This window comes from Pseudonaja textilis, chromosome 1 (assembly GCF_049901715.1).
Source record: "Pseudonaja textilis isolate UNSWEBS1 chromosome 1, rPseTex1.2, whole genome shotgun sequence".
NCBI lineage: Eukaryota > Metazoa > Chordata > Lepidosauria > Squamata > Elapidae > Pseudonaja > Pseudonaja textilis.
This window is the reverse complement of record NC_141990.1, coordinates 61,991,852-62,014,253: the sequence shown is the minus strand read 5'-3', so window position 1 is coordinate 62,014,253 and position 22,402 is coordinate 61,991,852. Positions and strand designations below refer to the sequence as shown.

The window sequence follows — 22,402 nt, the reverse complement described above, 5'->3', positions numbered from 1 at the left end:
CGCTGACAGACACAGCAAACCTTCTTGCCACAGCTCGCATTGATGTGCCATCCTGGATGAGCTGCACTACCTGAGCCACTTGTGTGTGTTGTAGACTCTGTCTCATGCTACCACTAGAGTGAAAGCACTGCCAGCATTCAAAAGTGACCAAACTATCAGCCAGAAAACATAGGAACTGAGAAGTGGTCTGTGGTCACCACCTGCAGAACCACTCCTTTATTGGGGATGTCTTGCTAACTGCCTATGCTTTCTACCTGTTGTCTATTCCATTTGCACAACAGCATGTGAAATTGATTGTCAATCAGTGTTGCTACCTAAGTGGACAGTTTGATTTCACAGAAGTGTGATTGACTTGGAGTTACATTGTGTTGTTTAAGTGTTCCCTTTATTTTTTTGAGCAGTGTATATATCAAATTCAGAATTTCCTAATTCATAATTTGCCTTATTTGGTTAAAAGATTTGGAACTTCTCTATATCCTGTCACATTTTATTTTTGTCAAATTTTTATTCCATGCTAGTTACCAGAAGAATGAATTTCCAGAAACTTCTAGCTATCAAGTAGCTTAATATTTTTCAATAATCCAACACTGGATTTCTATTTGGCAGCACCTGGATGCCCTATCTGGTGTGAAAACCTAAGCAGATGTTAAATTTGATTAGTATTTGGATGGGGATTACCAGGGAATCTTAGAGCTATAGAATAGATCAGGAAGTTGAAAAAAATTCCTGGAAGAGCACCATACTTTCTGTTCAGTTACCAAAAGAATAAAACTGATGTTTCCATGTAGTCAAACCTGATTCAATGAATTTCACTTACAAAAAAATGCAAGAACATTATTTCAGTGATTAACACTGACTTGTCCTAATAAAAATAGTATATACTTGAAACGAAATGGAATAGTCATGTCTTTAAAGCTTCTTTAAAAATACATAAGGAAAGAGTCGTACATGTATCCCAGAATAGAAGAAAAAAAAAATTAAGGACAGAGAAAGGGCTTTGCTGTTTGTATCTAGCAACCTGAGAGCTATACAACCTATAACGTAGATATGAGATCAGATCCTCTAACTTGAGCAAGACTTCTATGTCTAATCTTAATACTCTAGAAAATTTGTACAACCTCATGTTGGAAGACAACTTCGTTGAAATATTTTAGATAGTTACTGTTTCCTTGCCACATAATGGGTTGAGTTTCTGTCTATTTTTACAGGCTTGATTGTAAAACCTACTTGCCAGTAAGATGACAACTAGGCAGTTGTGCAAATAGCGTGGATGAGGAAATATTACTCCTGGATGCATCCTTTAAAACTGAGGCGTTCCCACTGAACTATCCACAAGAAACATGTTATTACTATAATATATCTTTCAACAAAGGCATTGCTATAGGGAAAGTAACTTCCACTCATTGATGTTTTCCATGTTTTTGTGTTAGGAATTTGTCCCTAACAAAATTACAGTTGATAATAATTTTCTTAATCTCCTCATTGTGAATTTATCCCTTAACATTGTTTATTGCTATTAAATCAGCTTTTGTAAGTAGCTTTTCATAAGCTTTCAAAGGAAGAAACAACATAAGAATTTCAGAAAGGTATTAGAAAAGGCAAGAAGCAGTTGTACAGAGACATCTATAAAGATAGCAAAGATGGAAACAGACATGGAAAAACAAGGAAAGTCTTCCAAAAAGTTCTCTGAATTCTGAAGGAGTTTTGAAGGTTCCAACAAATGATGTTTTAAAGGATATCAGTGGTCAAATAGTAACAAATAGAAAGATCAAAGAAAGATGGAAAAAGTATGTGGGCATTCTGTACAGTGGAGATGCCAACATCCAATCTAGTTAAAAATATTCCTTATTTAAAAAAAAAAAACAGTTGCAAAAGTTAAATCAGCACTGGTCTTTACCAAATAGGAAAGTTACAGGACATGGTAAAATAGATTGGTTCCAGGTTGGCAAAGGTTGGAAAAACATATTCTCTCTTTATTTAATCAACCCACATTGATTAAATAATGAGAAAACCTGGACTGGAAAAGATTAGGGTGGTTTTACAATTGGAAGAAAAAAATTTGGTCATCTGTATTATGCAGGTGATACTCTGATAACTGAAAATGCATATTGAGAGCTCTAGTAATTAAAGTGAAGCAGCACAGTGAAAAAATAGAATTCAACATTAAAAAAACAAGATGACCAAATACACAATGATTAGCCTTAGAACTGAAGATGAAGATATTGAAGGTGTAGATAGCTTTTGCGCTTTAGGAATGTGCAGTCAATGGTCCTTCATGTGATACCCTGTGGAAGTGAAAGTTGGATTTTGAAAAAGCAGGATAGAAAGAGCATTAATGATTTTTTACATTTGGTATTGAAGAAGACCAAAGTATGGAAAATATCATGATAATCCAGAAAACATATCATTGAACAAATCAGTCAGTCTTCTCACTGAGACACAAATGACCAGGCTCAGATTATAGTTTGATCACATTAGGTGAAGGCCAGCTGTCTTGAGAAGTTTATGATGCTGGGAAAGCACTTACTGTTTTAACTAACTTGTCCCACAATCAAAGTCATTGGGGAAGCTAGCCGGAAATTGAAAGTCCTGGGTGACTCACAAGCAGGCAGGCAGGGTTTGGGGCAACTGCTATGGAGTGAAGGGGTACAATGCACGCAGGCTGGGAAGCAGCTGCTGCTGTGAGGCGTAAATGTGTGTAGGCTAGGAGGAATGGTGCTGTGTTGCCTCAAGAGTGAATGTGGATTGGGAAGAGAGCTGCCGCTTGGGGCAAGTGCAGGTGAGTAGGGAAGGGGTCTATGGCCTGAGTGCATGCTATGGAATACAAGATCCCTGGGAACTCACACTCTATAGAGAAGCGTCTCAGGAGAAAAAGTGGTTGGAGAGACTTGTATATGGGAAGGTTGTAAAAATCGAGAACAATAAAGAAGTTTGCAAGGTGTCAGCAACTACGGTATAATCCTAATTGAACCTCTTGTGATATGGTCTACAATATAGGCTGAACAATCTAAATATCTCCTTCATTGGGAACTCCTGCAAAATTAGGGTAATACCTTTTTCTGAACCTCAAAAAAAATTACCCTAATTCTGCTTCAGATTCCCCCTCCCATGTACCAATATGATTACATGCCCCTTTTTTTAAATAAGAGGGTTGACTGATTATTAATATTGTTTCTCTTTTTCTCATTCAAGGATTAAGAATGATTCATCCACTTCATTGTTTAGGCCAACCCACATAATTGCTTAACATAATTGCTTGTAACATTTTAATAATTTGCTTGACCCCACAGAAACAAATGAAGCGAAAAACCTTTCATTGGATTAAATGATAAAAGTTGTGAAAGTTTTTGAATTTCATAAAATGTTTCATTGAGCAGAAAGAGTATTCAGAGCATGAGGTCTTTTAGGGTTTAACTTCTGTGCTTTCTACAGTATCACTGATAATTAAAATTCCTCTTAGCCACAGGTGGCTGTTTCTTACTAATACTTGACTTACAGTAATGATGACTTACCACATGGCATTCTATTCCAGTGATGAACGTTGTGGGTGGCTTCATGAGAGCCTTTGAGGAGATGAGTGGATTCCATTCAGGAGCCAATAACTTGAGTTTGTTTGGGGAACAAATGAGAAGAGAGCATACCACAAAGCTGCATGCTATCACCACACGTTAACCTCTAATCAGAATACTTCGCTAGAACTGACCCTGTTTTTTTGGATCACATGATCCTCACTTCATTGAGACAAAAGCCGAAAAGCTTCTGGCATATGCAGAAGCTGCTGCTGACAGAGCAACTGATTGATATGGGGATTTATGCATCTTGGTACATGCTTAGATACATAGATGACAGATACAGAGGCCTTATACGCGGACAAGGGGTCAACTTATTTTCTAAAAAGCCAGAAGGCAACACAAGAAACAATGGATGGAAACTAATCAAGGAAAGAATCAATCTGGAATTAAAGGAGAAACTTCCTCACAGTGGGAACAATTAACCAGTGGAATAGCTTGCCTTCAGTCATTGTGGGTGCTCCATCACTGGAGGTTTTTAAGAAGAGACTGGACAGCCCTTTGTCTGAAAGGGCAAGGAGCTGGACTAGAGCAAGGAGCTGGACTAGAAGACTTCCAAGGTCCCTTCCAGCTTTAATCTGATTGATTGACAACTGTGTAGGCTAAGTATTTTAATTAATTAAAATTGAGAATACATAAGAAAGTAAGGCAAACAGTGTTTAGCACAATGGAGGGTTAGGGAAACTACGTTTGAAACATGTTGTCTCTTTTAAGTTAAAACAACAAATTGACACAATAAGAATTCTAATAATGCTCAATGGCTACAAACTGAGTTAACAGTAGACTTTCTATTAGGGTAATACTCTGGCTCATTAAGAAATTAATATTTACTGCCATAAATTTATATGTAACTTGCTTTGGAAGTTTAGAATCAGCCTTTGGACACTGATCTGTGTCTTTTCCATTCCTTCACCATCTTTTAAAATATGATCATAATTGTTCCATAGAAAAACAGTAAAAAGAACGTTCTATTGTGTAGGTAAGTGATGATTGATGGAAAACATTTTGCTACTGAATGTCTTAATTGTAAGATTATCCTAATTTAGAGGTTGCTGGACTACCTGTCAGTATACTTCCAGGCCCAGATTAAAGCCCTGTATAGTATGATGACTCAGTTAAAGCCCAGCTATCTTAAAGCTGCCATGGTTAAGAAATGTATCCCATGATGTTTAGAATGTGTTAGGAACTGTTATGCCAGATGAGATTATGAAAAGTTGTGAAGATGCTGGGAAAGAAGCAAGATTAATTCTAGACACATAGAATCCAAGATAGGAAGAAAAATTCACATTTGATTTGTCTCATAATGGCAGCTAGTCTGTCTTGCAAGTAGCATGGGAATTTCACTGTAGTTTTTTTTTTTACAAGTGTACTGAACTGCATTTCAATTGGAATTCTTGTTTCAACAGAAAATACATGCATTCTTTTCTGAGTTTAATCTGTGACATTAGTGCGGTCATAATATTGTGCTCTTGATCTTCTCTGTAATAATACCACAGATTCTGTTCAGGGCCTGGAGATGACAAATTAAGTAGATTAGGTTGATTGAAGCATTCATTTCAGGAAACAGATGCTAAATGCCCTTAAAGGATGGAGACTTATCTTGTTTATTATTAAATTAGAGTTTGTATTTTATTGCCAGATAGATTCAAGTTTCTGTGTAGGATTTTATCCATAAGATATCAAATAACTTTCCTTTTCAGGATAAGTGATAGAGGTCATTGCCAGCCATATTCTCTGAATATAGAGCTATTGCTAGAGAAGCTGATGACCTTTTTTTTGTGGAGTTTTTCCTCTTTTCAATTCAATATTTTATTTAATATTTCAATAGAAGAGAATATATGTAGCACAGGGTTAAACTGGGGAGTCCTTGGTGCGCTCTCGGGGCTTGGTTGTTTGCTCCTACAATGTTCAATTCATAGTGTACTGGTGATGTTATCTAAACATATAATAATGAAACATCTGCAGGCAAAAAAAGTTCAGAGAGCACTAAGGATGACATACTGTAACTTTATATATGTAATAACAACAACTTTCAGTTTCACAGGATATTTAATATCTGTCTTGGTCTCATTTGAATGAAGTGATAATATACACTAGATTAATTGCTTATACTTATGCATTGGTTACTGCACTGATCTTAGCTCTTTTGTTGTAAAGTTTCCAGGTAAGCAATCACTTTGGGCTTCAAAGGATGGGACCAGGTCTTTCATACTTTCAAAAAATCTATTCTAGTAAAAGTTCAAGGAACATTCTTTATAGGGTTATTTCTCCAGCTAGCTTAAAGGATGTTTTACTTCTTTTAGTATTTTTATGAGCTCTATTGTGCTTATGCCTTTCATACCTCCAGTTATATCAGGTACAATGTGATTAAAGGTTGCAATCTCAGTACACCTTCAAGACAAGCGAAAGCTAAGTAGATTCCTGCTTAGCATTTTTCAACGGGGTTTTTTTTAATGCAGCCTCTTTTCTGTTTAGGATTGTGTTATCTCAGATATAGCAATAGCACTAAGACTTATATACCACTTCAGAGTGCTTTACAGCACTCTCTGAACAGTTTACAATGTCAGCCTATTGCCCCCAACAATCATGGCCCTCATTTTACCAACCTTGGAAGAATGGAAGGCTGAGTCAACCTTGAGCCCTATCAGGATTGAGCTAGAGGCTGTGGGCAGAGTTAGCCTGCAATGCTGCATTCTAACTACTGCACAACTAGAGTTCATAAGATAATTTGTGGTAGGGTTGATGGAACAAGGAGCAGAGTCATGAAGAGAGACTCACCACTTCTGTCTGATGTCCTCTTCTTCTCCTCTTGTTTCACTTCCAATTCCGGAGAGTTTTTAATTTATGGTTGATAGTACTTAGTTGATTGCTCTTAATGGAAGAGATAACTGATCTCTTATAGAGTGGCTTTGAATTAAACTACAGTAAGATCTTTGTGGCATTGGTCCAAGAACCATTGTTATCTTGTTGGAGTGGGTTTGTGGCTGAACCCAATCTGGGAGATTGATTTGATCTTGGTGTAAATGTTTTCTATAATACTGCTGATTTTGAAATAAAGTATTGGCGTCAAATTAAGTTCCATCAAGAATTCAAATTGCAACCCCCTTTACCCCAGAGAAACTGCCTTATTCAAATACATTTACTGTATTTCATCTAAGTCAGTATTATCAGTATTGATCAATATATCTCCAGGATTACATAAAAGATTCTTCCTACAAGGATACCATGACTTTTTGTGCATGTAAAAGCATAGTAGTGCATTCTCCCCGGCATGTAGGCATAATGTTTTATTCATTCTCCATCCAGTTGTCCAGACTCCACCCCCACAAGGGATTATGGAGTCTTTAAATGAGGATGCAGGCATAATACTTTAGTATTTCTCCAAGCATATTATTTTTTGTAAATAGACTAACTGTACTTGACTCCACATTCATGGTGATATAAAAGGAAGTTTTCCTATACTCTACGTTCTGCTTCTGTAAATGCAAGAGGAAACACAAATTATCAGATTCCAACAACTATTTCCATACAATCCTGTGGTAATTGTATCAGCTTCAACTTGTAGTTGTTCCAATAAAGTCTTTGACACAAACTTAAATATATATTGTAACTAGTCATCTAGAACTTAAAAAGTTCTCAGTGCAAAGAAATGGAAAGGTTGTACTATAATATGAACTGGGAAGATGGACATGCTTTTATTTCTCAGGAAAACAGCTTCTTCAGCCCAATAACAGTTTTGCTGGTTTAGTCTTTCCATTATTATCAGCCATCAAAGCAATTATACTTTTCACCCTTCATGTATGGAATAGCCCTCCTCTTTTCCTCCCCATTAGCTACATTTTTAAATACTTAATATTCTGATAATATATGAATATACCAATGCAGTATATACTAATGTACTAATTAAGATTTTTAGTCTGTATTGAGGACTGTTAATGGTTCTCTTACACCTGTTGTTTTGAGTTTTGAATCTTTTATTTTATTTGTTTATTTACTTAAGCTTCTTGCTTCTGATACCATAAAATTGGCAACTGATCTTTGTTGCTATGTTAGATTGTTCATTTTCCTTCTTTGTATTAGCATCAGGTTATGTTGCACATTGATCTGGCATTTTGGACTTAAGAGGTTACAACAGATGTTGTCATTCCAGTTTTCCTCTGATCTGCAAGTTGATACCCTTAGTCTGAGTCTGGACTTCCATGGATCTTCCGCTTTAATTTGTATAGGATGACATTGTTCATGAAGTATCACTGTCTGCTCATTTGTCCAGTTAATCCTTAGCAGGATTTTTGAATTTCCCTATAGCGTTCTCCTTGGCTCATCTCCATAGTCATCATATGTTATAAGATGGCAAAGCAGTTCCTCTGGGCTGAGATGAAAAATCCTTCCATCAAGGGCATGGATACTTTTTCTTCCTACCCTGGGGCGATCTCTGAGACTATCTTGCAGAACGTAGCCACCTGGCCCATTCTATCAACAATTGTGAAATACTTTGCATGCAAAGAACAGATGGTCTTTGGCAAACCAAAATCTTCGCTGCTTATTTTTCTATTTTCTATCTTCCAAGTATGTAGGTTAACCATCATCGAATAAAATACTGGCTAAAAACTATGAGAAACAAAAGTAGGGTTGTTGTTGCTTTTATTGAAACCAAAGTACTTCAAGGGTTATTTGTACTGATATAATCAGTTTTGTTCCCATTTTTATGGGCTACAAATTCAAGAGTTCATTTCAATAACTTTAATGATAATGCAAAAAGTACCAAGTGTGCGGTTTAATATGGCACCAACATTGGATAATTATTGCAGGGGGCAAATTGGTTCTGCAATAGGATCACCAACCTGTTCTGTCCCCCACTGAACACATCACTGACTTCATAATCAGCCGCATAGAAGAGTAACCATTTTGGCTATCTTGTTTGCTTTGTACTTGGGCAGAGATTTAAAGCAAGAGTTTACCCCAAATGTTACAACCTATCTCTTAGTAAATTTGCAGTTGAATCTAGCCAGTTGATGACTCTGTTTCAGGTAATTTGATCTCTCCTGGGTGTGGAGTGTTCAAGGCAACCTTTGCAGGGTGACTGAAAAGACTATTCTAGTTACTCAGATTCTCGGAGTTGGATTCTGTCTCTTATGAAATTGACTGAATCCCAAATCATATCCAAATCGCCTTGCTATGTTATCTGGGGAGAAATCATCTTTTTAATAACAGTATTTTAGGTATTTGATTGTTTGTAATGTTCAGTATTATGTTGTATTTATATCTGTTTGCCATATTGAACTGGCAAGGTATAAGGTGCTCATATCTATGTGTGTGTGTGTGTGTGAATTGGAGAATCCTAACATGATTCCCACTACAGGATTGACAATTTGGGGAAGTTTTAGTTGGTTAATTATAATAACAATAGCAATGGCACTTAGATTTATATCCCACTCAGTAGTGATTGATAGCACTTTCTGGGCAGTATAGAATGCCAGCATATTGCCGCCAGCAATCTAGGTCCTTATTTTACAGAAGGATGGAAGTCTGAGTCAAGTTTGAGCCCCACCCGGATCTACCTCCAGGCAGTGGGCAGAGTTTGCCTGCATTCCTGCATTCTAACCACTGCACCAGCAGGGCTTTTTGAGAAGTGTGAGATTCCCTGTTCCAAAATAAAAGTGTACGTGTCTAATTATAATGTCTCATTTCAGTTTTCTTGCCTAGATCACAGTTATACCTTAGCAAACCTTAGTCTTGCACTGCTTCATGCCACTGTATTCAAATGGGATATTGCATATTTATCGTTAGGTTGAACCTAAGCTTGGTTATAACTGGAAATGTTCCATTGATTTGCATCTGAATAAAAACCCTGTGGCAACATTAAAGATCATAAGAAGTCTGTTTGCCATTAGAAAGAATAAGGGTAATGATATTAACAGTGCTTCTGGAAAAAAAGTTAATACTAGTCTCTCTGGAATTTTTTTTCCCCCTTCAGTTATTTGCCACCTTCCTTGCATGAATGGTGGGCAGTGCAGCTCAAGAGACAAGTGCCAATGTCCTCCTAATTACACTGGTAAACTCTGCCAGATCCCTGTGCAGAGTGGAAGTACTTCGCAACTTTATCATAATTCTCAACAAGTAAGCAAAACTGCGGGATCTCATGTCATCCATTCCACACATACTTTACCACTGACTGTGCCAGGGCAGCAAGGAGCCAAAGGTAAACTTTTTTTCCCCCCCGATCTCTTTTCTCTGGCTAGTGCTCTATGTTGGCTACAGTGAGACTTTATAATTATACCTGCCAAGCTGTCAGAGACTTTGGTAATGTCTCCTCACAGAGCTGTGAACTGACATTCAAAGCCTACTGGAATGACACAATGTGCTTTCTAGCATTCATTGCATTCTTGCATTTATAATCATTAATTATAAAAAAAATCGTTAGTGAAAAATTAACTGAAAAGGATTTTTATCTTCTTTGTGAAGTTAAAAGGTACAATTTTCAAATGAAAATGATTTTTCTTTCCATGCTTGTTGGGTATTCCTTACCTTTTTCAAATCTAAGTTGTCAGACAACAATTGAGAAGTGCGTGCCATTAATTTCTGAACTTGTGGTTTTCATGCATTCAGTCTGTATCTCCTCTGTTTATTTTAATTAGAAAGAAATCATGTGTTCAGCCTTTTCACTTGGACATTTCAATTGATCAAAGCCTGCAACTTCATCAATATATTTCAAAGTCACGGATTTACTTTTCACATTAGATTTCAAGATATAGACACTGGCTTTTTTCTTGACAGATTTCTTTTTCTATTTCATATTTCTAAGGTGCCCACCTTCTTCAAGAAGGAGTTTTTCAATCGTTCTCCTAAAAAATGTCAAACTGTTCTTAAATTTCTTAAAATGTCTGGGAAAGGGGTTTTTTGGAGGGAGATAGAACAATTTTTCTCAGATAGACATTGCAAACATTTAATTCTATCCTTAGAGTTGAATTACTAGTTCAAACCTTTGCTGTATGTTAGAGTGTTTTATACACAAGAAAATCTTGAGTATTTCAAAAATAATTAGCGAACCAGTTGTTAACTTTTTAAAATATTTTTTCCAGTGTAACTCAATGTTGTCTATATTAAATGGTATTTTGATCCAGAATTTAATAACCATATCCACAGGTCATCTTATGCCAAAAAAGGGACTTAATAAGCTACAATTCCCAATAATTTTGTACATCTTTTCTTCTCTCACAGTGTACACAGTTCACATGTCATCTAAGCTAGGGCTTATGTCTAAGTGTACCCAAACCAATATTTATATAAGAATAAGACTGGTTTTAAAATTGGTTAATCATTCTTGTATGTTTGGGTGAACTTAATCATAATCTTGGATTCAAAATCATGAGGAACTTTCCTTCTTAGGGAAGAGAAAGATTGCATATGTGTGTGTGCTTCTAACTTATTGCCCGGTATTTCTTATAATCCAGCAGTCTTTGGCAAAATTTAAGATGTTTCAAATGCTGCTATGAAAATCAATACATAATTTCCAAAATGAGCAATGTCTTCTCTTGTTTGGAGATTTTTAATGCTTGATTTCTTACTTTTGCAGTGAAAATTCCTCCTAACTTTGTAAATATCCATGTTAAACATCCACCTGAAGCTTCTGTGCAGTTTCATCAAGTTTCAAGGATTGACAGCACATCAGCAGGTCAAAAACCAAAACCAAAGCCGCCCACATCCGGACATTCCCAGAGTCCTTACCAAAGCCTACCATTTCAGAAGACCCAGAAAATTCATTCAACCTACATTCATCAGCAGCCTATCACTCATACTTTTCCTGTTTCTGCTAAAACACAGCTTGGACGATGTTTCCAGGAGACAGTTGGGACCCAGGTAATTTTTTAAAAATGCCTTTAAAAAGTAACTATGCATTTCTAATAAACAAAAAAAACCTATTTTGCTCCAGGTATTAGACGTTATGCTATACAAATGAGTTTACAAATCTGTTAATAAGAGTTAAAATTTAGGACAAAATAGCGGTGGAATTCAATTTTTTTTTTTACTACCGGTTCTGTGGGCATGGCTTGGTGGATATGGCAGGGGAAAGGTACTGTAAAATCTCCAGTCAAAGGTGGTATTTGCTAGTTCTCCAAACTACTCAAAATTTCCGCTACCGGTTCTCCAGAACTGGTGAGAACCTGTTGAATACCACCTCTGGGACAAAAATAATGTTTTTGAGGAATGAAAAAGGTACTGCATTTTGAAAAAGGTATTGCATTTTGCACTTTATTATTCTTCAGGGTTTCAAAGCATAATATAAGGCAGCTATCAAAAGTTTCCATTCTATGTCTTTTAAATGAAAATAAGTTGTTTCTAAATAACCTCCACATATTTACCTTCCAATGTAAGTGCTATATTTTACAAAGCTACATTTCTTCACATTTGCTTACAGATGCCATAAGTCTAAATACTTTGTGGATTTAAAACATTGTGCTTCCAGATTAAGCTGTTAATTTATATGTTAGCAATGTAACAGATTAGTTCAATTTAGTAATATTTGTTTGAACATTTTGTTGAAATGTTTTCAGGTTTTATGTATGTTTGAGTATTATATAAAACATAGACTTTTCCTTCTCCCTTCAAAGCCTAGACATTGAAAGTATATTTGCATACCAACTTTTAATTCTTAGACTTCATTTTAGATAGAACATTCATGAACACTATTACTAATTTTGAACTTTGGTAGCCAAATAACATTTTTTTTAGTTCTTAGTTATTCATGGGGTATCTTTAAAGTTAGATTTTTGTGACTTATATGATCTTATTACTAACAGATTTGTGAACCACTATAAATCACATAGATCATCGTTTTAAACTGAAATTTATTATAATGCTGAAGATACTAAACCTTAAACATTGCAGTTGGAGATTGTAAACTAAAGAAATAACTGTCCAGAAATGACAATTTATTCAAAAGAGAGAGGAAGAAAGAGAGATGTTTGAACTGGGAAACAGCCTAGGATTTACTGGAAAGTCCCAGACTAATCCCTGCCATAATTCTACAGTCCAGTTGCCATTTTCATGATTATGGAATACGTCTGGAACAAAATGAGAACACAATATTGGCTCTGTGAAAGTACCAAAAAAAGTGGCAAAGAATAAAGAGGCTACAATAGGGAAAACTAGGAGAGATTATGAAGATGGAGGTGGGGGGAAAACTCAGTTTTAATTTTTTAATTTTATTATTTCCAGGTAGCCTATTAATGTTATTTCCAAAAAGCGAATGGTTGGTAGACCTAAAATCTGAGTGTTCACTATCATTTACTTAATTTGAAAATTAATTTTATATGTTTGTTTTCTATAGGTAGAAGATTTTTAAAACTATTCCCAAAGTTACTTTTTGTTCTAGGCCCATGGTGGTAGGGGTGGGATTCTACCAGTTTGCACCTATCCACTAGAACCAGTTGTTAACATTCTAAGCAGTTCGGAAAATGGGTTGTTAGAAGAAATTACTGGTCTAATCCTGTAAGGAAGGCAGGAAGGAAACATTCTGGAGTTGCTTACAGAAACTGCCTCTTTGTTAACCCTTTTTACATTCTTGGCAGGACTAGACTTCCTGTCTCAGGAACTTCTCTGGAGTTTTTTTTTTTCCTCCTTTGCTGGTAGTTTGCTTGTGTGGAGTGACCATTCAAAGTTACAATGGCACTGAAAAAAGTGACTTATGAACTGTTTTTCACACTTACGACTGCTGCAATATCCCCACAGTCATGAGAGGCCAGGTGAGGAGATGCATGCCTCGATGTGAGTGATATTGAGTTGGCCACACCCAGTCAATAACATGACCACTAAGCCATGTCCACCCAGTCACATGACCACCAAAGCCACGCCCACCACCTAAGCCACGCCCACGTAACCAGTTGTTAAAAATTTGAATCCCACTCCTGCATGGTGGCAAACCTATGGCACGTGTGCCAGAAGTGGCACATAAAGCCATTACTTCCAGCACGTGAGCCCTTGCCCAGAAAAGGTCTACTGCATGTGGGGGGGGTGTGCACATGCGCAGGGGGCATGGGGGGGTCACACTTATTGGGGTGATGGCATGCGAGCGCACAAGCACATGCGCAATTAGCCCAAAAAGGTTAGCCATCACTGTTCTAGGCTATACAGATAAATGTTAAATTGCCAATAATACAATGTCACTTTCATATAAAAAAAATCAAAGTATTTGGGAAACTTCATACTTTCCCTTCCTCCATCCTATGCACATGGTAATTGATCCTGAAGAGATTAGACAACCATTTGCCTGAGATGGTATAGACTCCAAGAAGACCTCCAAGGTCTCTTCCAATCTGTTATTCTGTTAATACATTGTCACAATATTGAAAATGGAGTTAAAGTTCCATGCAAATCATTTTTCTCCCCTCTCTCCCACAGTATACAATCTGAAGCTCTCAAAAGCCTTGAATTTGGTTCTCCAAAAAATCTTAAATCATTTGTTATATTGTAATTTTAATGTGTCAATAGAACACAAATTATGTGTGTGTGTGTGAATGTATATATGTGGTAGTCCTTGATTTACAGCAGTTCATTTTTGTGACTATTCAAAGTTACAACTGCATTGAAAATGTAATTTATGACTGTTTTTCACAGTTACGACCTTTCTAGAATCCCCATGATCATGTAATCAAGATTCAGATGTTTGGTAACTGGTTCATTTTTATATCGGTTGCTGTGTCCCAAGATCATGTGATCCCCTTTTGCGACCTTCTGACAAGCAAAATCAATGGAGAAGCCAGATTAAGCTTAAAGATATGTTAATTCAAAGTAATTTAACTTTTGTTCTGGGCCAGGGGTAGGGAAATTTAGCTCTTCTATCACTTATGGAATTCAACTCCCATAATTCCTGAGTGAGCCATAAAAGGTTCCCCATCTCTGGCCTACTGGTTTTTCAGTTGTGGGTGAAATCAATTTTTGTCTTGAATGGGACTGTTTAATATACAAATGTAGGACATATAAAGTATATATGTCCTACATTTGTATATTAATTTGTATATTAAACAGTCCCATTCAAGACAAAAATTGATTTCACCCACAACTGAAAAACCAGTAGGGCAGGGATGGGGAGCCTTTTATGGCTCACTCAGGAATTCTGGGAGTTGAAGTCCATAAGTGATAGAAGAGCCAAGTTTCCCTACCCCTGTTCTGGGTTAACAGTTTTTTTGAAGTAATGCGGCAGACACATCCCTTAAAGATCCAGTGGTCTGCATCCTTCTTTTAAGGCACTCATATCTAAAAAAATACTTTGTTTATTATATAGTAAGTTTGCAAGATAATAATGATGGATGTGAAACCTTAACTGCATAGAGTTGACTAAAAATTAAACACTGAGTGATGTATTCAAGTACTCTCATAGAGAGTGAGGTTGTTTCAAGTCATTTTGTTGTTGAAACAGAGTATCTGCTGAGAATATTTATTTAATAATAATAATTTAAAAAAAAAACAATACCTAGAGCCAGTCAAGTTGTTTTGGAATATGGACATAAAATATCAATAGCAATAAATATCAAGCATAAACAATCACTCGTAATTTGCTTAGCACCTAAAATCAGAAGGCAGTCAATTTCTTAACTGAAGAGCTAACTCTGCAAAGTCTGAACAAAATAATACTTTAAATAAATATTCTTTCTGTGGAGTAGTTCCCACTTAAAGATCATCTTCTGCCTTCCTTTTTTTTTTTTTTTTTGCCAAATCCTTATAAATTTCCAATAGCCATTAAATCCTTTCGGATACTTGCATTTCCCTCTAATGGATGATATTTTATTTTTAAAACATGAATCCATCCAAATAATGGCTGCATGGGGCTTGGGTGCTCTATTCACTACTTAATCAATGGCTTTTGTGTGGTAGAATTTTTTATTCCAGATTATTCTACAAATTCTCTAAAGATTTGCATTAATTAAAGATTATTTTAACGCTAAAATCTTGGAAAAACTACATGATATCTTGAGTGAAATGTTTCTTGCTTCTTTTTTGTGTTTATTTGGGAATGGAATCATGTTATTGTAGTGTTGTGTAGCCTTGTTTGGCTGCTTACTTTTTTTTTTTAATGTAAGCAATTAATTTTAAAATAATTTTTGTCTGTTCAGAGTAATCTCCATAATGTTACTTCAGTCAGCAGTTGTCACTGTTTATATATTTTCTTGCATGGTGGATTTCTAAAGTTGGCTTAGTAATCTAAAACCTTTTATTAATTACTTCAGGATTAAGGGTGATTTTACTTTTTGCAGATGAGACCGATAATATAATGCACACACACACACACACACACACACACACACACACACACACACACACACACATATATATATATATATACATACGGCCTTTTATCTGGCAAGCCGGAGAGTTTTCTGCAGCAACTGATTATCAAGATCATATGAACTATTAATACCACTTGCCTTGGTAAGGCCACACTTGGAATACAGCATCCAGTTTTGGTCATGCAAAAAAGATGTTGACACTCTAGAAAGAGTGCAGAGAAGAGCAACAAAGATGATTAGAGGACTGGAGGCTAAAACATAAAAAGAACGGTTGCTAGAATTGGGTATGTCTAGTTTAATGAAAAGAAGGACTAGGGGTGACATGATAGCAGTGTTCCAATATCTCAGGGGTTGCCACAAGGAAGATGGAGTTAAGCTATTTTCCAAAGTACCTGAGGGAAACTAATAGATAGAAACTAATCTAAGAGAGAAACAACCTCGAACCAAGAAGAAATGTCCTGACAGAACAATTAATCAGTGGAACAAGTTACCAAAAGTTGTAAATGCTCCAACATTGGAAGAGTTTGGGCAACCATTTGTCAGAAATGGTATAGGGTTTCTTTTCTAAGCAGGGGGTTGGACTTGAAGACCTCCAAGGTCCCTTCCAACTCTGTTATTCTATTCTATTCTATCTTGTAACTTCTGGCCTTTATTTTTAAACTGGTTTATATTTTATATTTATTCTCTTTCCCAAATAATAATTTACAAAGCAATTCTTTTATTTGCAAAGGACTGGTGAGTCCATAGAACCTTCCAATGGAGCTTCCCAGTGGTAGGAGGGTCCCGGGTAGTATCTTTTTTTCTTGAACATCCACACTTTAATTTGGGCTTAGAAATAAGTGGGCATCCAGTAAAGTTAAGGCTGAGGAGAGATGGTACAAGAGGGTTGGGTTTCTTCCAAAATTCTGCAATAACTGAAGAATCAGAGCCTTGCTTACTTATTCTGCAGCAATTAAAGAATCAAAGGCAGCTCTGCTTATTACAACATATAGTAATCAGAATAAGGGTTCACTTCTGTAACATCCTAAAATCATACTGCTATTATCTTCAAGTTCCCTAAAGTGAAATTAATTATGGATAAATCTGTAGAGTTTGTTTACAAAGAGTATCCAGGTCACCATTTATGAAAGCAGGTTTTTCTTTGAAAATCACAATTTCTTTCTTGTGCTTTGATAGGAAGACTGGTCATGCCAGCTTAAAACATCTTGAAACATATTGGAATTGATTTGTCTGATTGATTGTCAGTGTTTTGTATGCATTTAATATTAAAGACAGACAAAAAGTTAAGGCTGAACATGGTTTTTGAAGAATGGATAAGAGGAAAGGATAGCTGTTTTTTAAATTGTGTTTTTTATGCAGCTGTGTATTGCTGTGCACTATATATCTAGGCCTATTTATATATTTTCTTAGTGTTATGGAATGTACATGCAGCAGCCAAAATTAATTCAACTGCAACTCTTGGCCTTTTTTTCCACCATTTAAAATAATGGTAACCCACTCTATTTTGGATCTTTCTGAAAGCCAACAACACCGGTAAAAGGAAGCAGAATAGCAAGTTTGTATTTCTTTTCCTTGACTCCTTTTCCACTCAACTGCTTTACATTTTATTTTCATAAAAATGCTTTTGATATGACTTAAAATATTGTATTATTCCTCGCAGTATCTTTATAGTGTTATTAATAAAGATAATGAAGTTTCTACTGATTTAAAATCTAAAAATTCTACTGATTTTTCTTATGACTAATGAGTGTTGAAATAGTTGTTGGACATTTTGAAAGTAGGATTAATATAATTTAATGCATATGTTGACCATGTGTTGGGTTTATATAGGAAAAAACACACAGTAGAACCCCCACCCCCATTGTTACATTTTCTTTGTTATAATTGTTATATTTTAATGTAGTCACTGATGTTTAAATCAAATATTGAGTTACTTAATCTATGTGTTCCCATAAAAATAATGCATTTTTCTACATATTTTAGCTACATATGTAATGTAGGCAAATCTTTATACAATTTTATACGTAATGTGTTAGCTATGCAATTCATTTGCTAAGCATTGTTGATATGTTTATCCTTCACAGAAGTTATTACTGCCAAATAATTACATAAAATACTGTAGCTCAGCGTTTCTCAACCTCAGCAACTTTGAAATGTGTGGACTTCAACTCCTAAAATTCCCCATGATTGGGTTGGGGGTTTTTGTTTGTTTGTTTGTTTTTGTGTTGGCTATTGGGACCGGCAGAGGATGGGCAGAGAGCTTCTTTCATTCTGCAATAGTCCTATTGAATGTCCTTGTTGGACAAATGGGAGAGATGGAGAACTTCACCTTGTGTGAAATTCCACTCTGCCGCCTTTATATACAAAGCTGGTGTAAACAGCAGGTAGCATTAATTTTCTAAAATAGAAATTAAGAAAAAAAATCAGGTCAGTCTAAAAAAAAAATTCGCTCTTCAATTTTCATCTTTTTCCAGATATTGAAAAGAACTGAGTTAAGCAAGTATGTGACGAAGACAGTTATACATTACTCCCTCAGATTGATGGCAGTTTTCTGTTTAATAGATTGTCTGCATACCACTCTGGAACAGTTGATATTGCTAAAAAGATAGAATCCATCTCAATTCAGTAATTATTTATAAACAGTTTCATTAGTTTGTTTTATTTAAGTGAAAGCACAAGTAGGAATTGGCATGGATACATGGAAATAAATAATAGCATGTGGAATCAGCAATAATACAGCTTAAACTGTAAAGTCACAAGAATTTGATAATGAAATGCTTTCTCCATTTGCAGATATTTACAAATTGCTCCAAGAGAAGTTAAAAAACATATTTCATTAACTCACATCTACATTGTAAATGCCACATTGCTAATTTGCATTACTAATTTAAAACAATATTTAAGTCAAGTATTCCATGCTTTTTTATATGAAGTATTTTTTCTTCAAAAATGGTTTAAAATATTTTACAGCACAAAAATAGTCTTTTTTATTTCATGACAGTGATATTTATATAACTATAAATACTTGACATTCTATTACTTATACTACTTAGAATATTGGAAATAAAATAAAAGAAAATAGATATATCAATATCAGTTATAATTTAGGATATTTTGAACATTAAAATTATTTTGGCTTTTTCATTCGAAGTTAAATATAACAGAAAGGAAAAAATAAACAGTATGCTGCAACTTGCATCAAAGTATTTGTAATATAGTAAGTGTTTCAGTCTTAAACTAAATTACTTGTTATTAAAATCTCCACTGTATTGTTAGTTGGTATGTATGTCCATATGTATGCATTTGTGTGTATCTGTGTCAATGAAAGGTAAAAAAGGTAAAATAGATGAACAAATAGAAAATAAATAAAATAAAACAGTGAAGAGAAAAATGATTACTTTTTTATTCCCCCCTTTTATACATCTGCTAATCTGCAATATTTGTACACATGTAGGCTGCATTAGAAGCCGCATTGTAAATCTGATTTTGGCAGATCTTTTATTTCATCTGTACATACAGTTAGAGTATATTCCAGCCTTGACTAAATAATTTTTGCTTATCATATTCATAGAACCAGACTGAACCACATCTGCATATGTAAGTCTACAATTAGAGTCCTTGAAGCTAAAAAATATGCATCAGCAGAAGTTAAGCAATTGTTTTCAAATATCTGTATAGATACATTTTCAACAATGACTGTCCTATCTTCTGTTAACCTTTATAATATCTGTCAAAAAAACTGTCAATATAACTGTAATATCTGACAAAAAAATAGAGATGGGAATCATAGGAATTCGAAAAACAAACAACATCAAGAGAGAGAAGAACCAAAGACGCACAATCAGCCACAAAGAGAGACAGGAGTAACTACAAGACAAAGAGCAAGAGTCAATTAGGTGATGGATAAAGAAAAGAAAATACTATCAATTAACATAAATGGCCTAAACTCTAGGATAAAAAGGAAAAGTATATTAACCAAATTAATTAAACAAAATGCAGATATAATATGTTTACAGGAAACTCATATAAGGAAGGAAGAAGAAAAATATCTAGAATGCCCCAAGCTAGGGAATTTGTATACGTCACCAGCAGATTTTAGGAAAAAGAAAGAGATAGTAGTATATGTGAAAGACGATATGAAAGCAGAGCCAATTTGGATAGACCCCAGTGGAAGAATTCTGGTGTTACAAATTTGAATTAAATCAATTCCAATTCTACTAGTGGTAATTTATGCCCCTAATGATAACCAAAAGGAATTTTTTAAACAATTACATGGGAAAATAGTGGAATTAGATAAAAGTAATATTTGTATCTTGGGTGATTTCAATGCTATTGCGGACCACCATAAAGATCACAGTATTGGGGGTGGGGGGGAGAAAAAAAGAGAACTACTGAAAACATGTGAAGAAATGATGATTGAACTAAATTTGATAGACATGTGGGGGAAACTAAACCCTGAGAAAAAGCCATTTACATTTTACTCTAACCCTCACCAATCATGGACACGAATCAATATGGTGTGGATGAATGGCGAGTTAGTAAATGAATTAAAAGAGATTGAAATTTTACCAAATGAATAGGCAGATCACAACCCGATTCAGATAGTGTGGAAAGGTAGGAAGAAACCAAGGAAAAGGTGGACCCTAAATACACAGCTAATTAAAGAGAAAGAATTTAATTTTTGAATAAACTTGACGAGGAATTAGACTATTTTTTAAAAGAAAATAATAATGAAGCAACTACGAAACAGAATATTTGGGATACAATGAAGGCAATAATAAGAGGCACAACGATATCATACACTTCTAAAAGAAATAAAGAAAAATATGCCCAACAAAATAAATTAGAACAAAGAATCAAAGAATTAGAAATTCAGCTGCAAAACACCCCAAAAGATTGTAACTTGAAAAAACAGATGATAATAACTAAACATAAATTAAATTTAACAAGCGAACAAGAACAAATGGTTTCAAAGTTGAATACAGCCAGACAGATATTTTTTGATCAGGCCAATAAACCAGGAAGGTGGTTGGCCTATAAACTTAAAAAATAAAAATAAAAAAGATTGATCTACCAATTAATAGATGAGAATGGGGATGTCCAACAAGGGATAGAACAGAAAAAAGAAATTGCATGTAAATTTTTTGAAGATCTTTATAAAAAGAAGGAGGTAAATGAGGACATGATAAGAAACTATTTGGGTATTACTAAAGATAAAATAATCAAGGAGGAGATGAAGGAAATGTTAACTAGAGACATTATGTGGCCCGAGTTAAAAGCAGCAATAGAAAACCAAAAGAACAATAAAACCCCAGGACCCGATGAGATACCAGGGGAACTTTATAAGAAAATAGGAGAACAAATAGGACCTCTCATGGTGGAAGTATATAATGAGGTCCTACTAGCAGCAAGAATGCCGGATTCATGGAAGGCGACACTGATATCGTTGATTCCGAAAGAAGATTCAGATTTACGACTTATACAAAATTATAGACCAATTTCCCTGTTAAATACTGATTATAAAATATTTCCCACAATTATAGCAAATAGATTGAAAAAAATATTGAATGAATATATCCATAAAGATCAAAACGGATTTCTTCCCAATAGACAAATTAGGAACAATTTAAGAATAGTATTAAATGTTTTGGAATATTACGAAGCCCATCCTGAGAAACAAATAGTCCTTGTATTCTTGGATGCACAGAAGACCTTTGACAATCTAAATTGGCAATTCCTAATCCCACAAATTTACAATATAAATTTAGGCACTAAATTTGAAAACATCGTGACTACAATTTATGATTCACAAAAAGCAAATATTATAATTAATGGAGAGTACACATGCTCAATAAAAATAGAGAAAGGAGTCAGGCTGGGATGTCCATTATCTCCCCTGCTGTTCATATTATCTTTGGAACATTGCTTACACAAATTAGACAGAACCCAGGAATAAAAGGACTAAAAATTAAAAAAGAAGAATGGTATTTTTCATACAGGAACCAATTGAAACAGGTCAAGAACTATTGAAAGAGTTAGATCAATTTGGGGAAGTTGCAGGACTTAAAATTAATAGGGAAAAAACAAAATTAATAACTAAAATTTTAACAGAAAAACAAAGACTAAAATTGAAAAGGATAATGGGATTACAAATAGTAAAAAAAAGTTAAATACTTAGGAATTTGGTTGACAGCTCAATGCAAAACTCTAATGGAAAATAATTATAATAAATTATTACAGCAAGTCAAAAAAGATTTAGAGATATGGGTTAAATTGCAAATCTCCTTATTAGGGAGGATTGCCACTATAAAAATGAACATTCTGCCCAAATTTATTTACTTATTCCAAACAATACCAATAAAAAAACATAAAAATTACTTTGTGGAACTTAACAAGATAATTACCAAATTTATTTGGCAAGGGAAAAAAACCAGGATAAACCTAAAGGCAATGCAAGATATGAAGAGCAGGGGAGGTATGGCACTCCCAAATTGGGAATTATACTATAGTGCAGCCTCCTTACTTTGGTTGAAAGAGTGGGTAAATCTG

The 22,402-nt window shown here is 34.9% G+C and overlaps 1 protein-coding gene across 2 annotated transcripts in view; it reads left to right on the top strand.

The window, feature by feature from the left end:
* LTBP1 (latent transforming growth factor beta binding protein 1) overlaps positions 1-22,402 on the top strand; it is a 224,820-nt gene that overhangs the window by 87,106 nt on the left and 115,312 nt on the right. For both annotated transcript variants that reach the window (XM_026695526.2, XM_026695525.2), the window contains exons 6-7: positions 9,544-9,768; positions 11,143-11,426. In XM_026695526.2, coding sequence (XP_026551311.2) covers positions 9,544-9,768; positions 11,143-11,426 — 509 coding nt within the window. The remainder of the gene's footprint in view (positions 1-9,543; positions 9,769-11,142; positions 11,427-22,402) is intronic.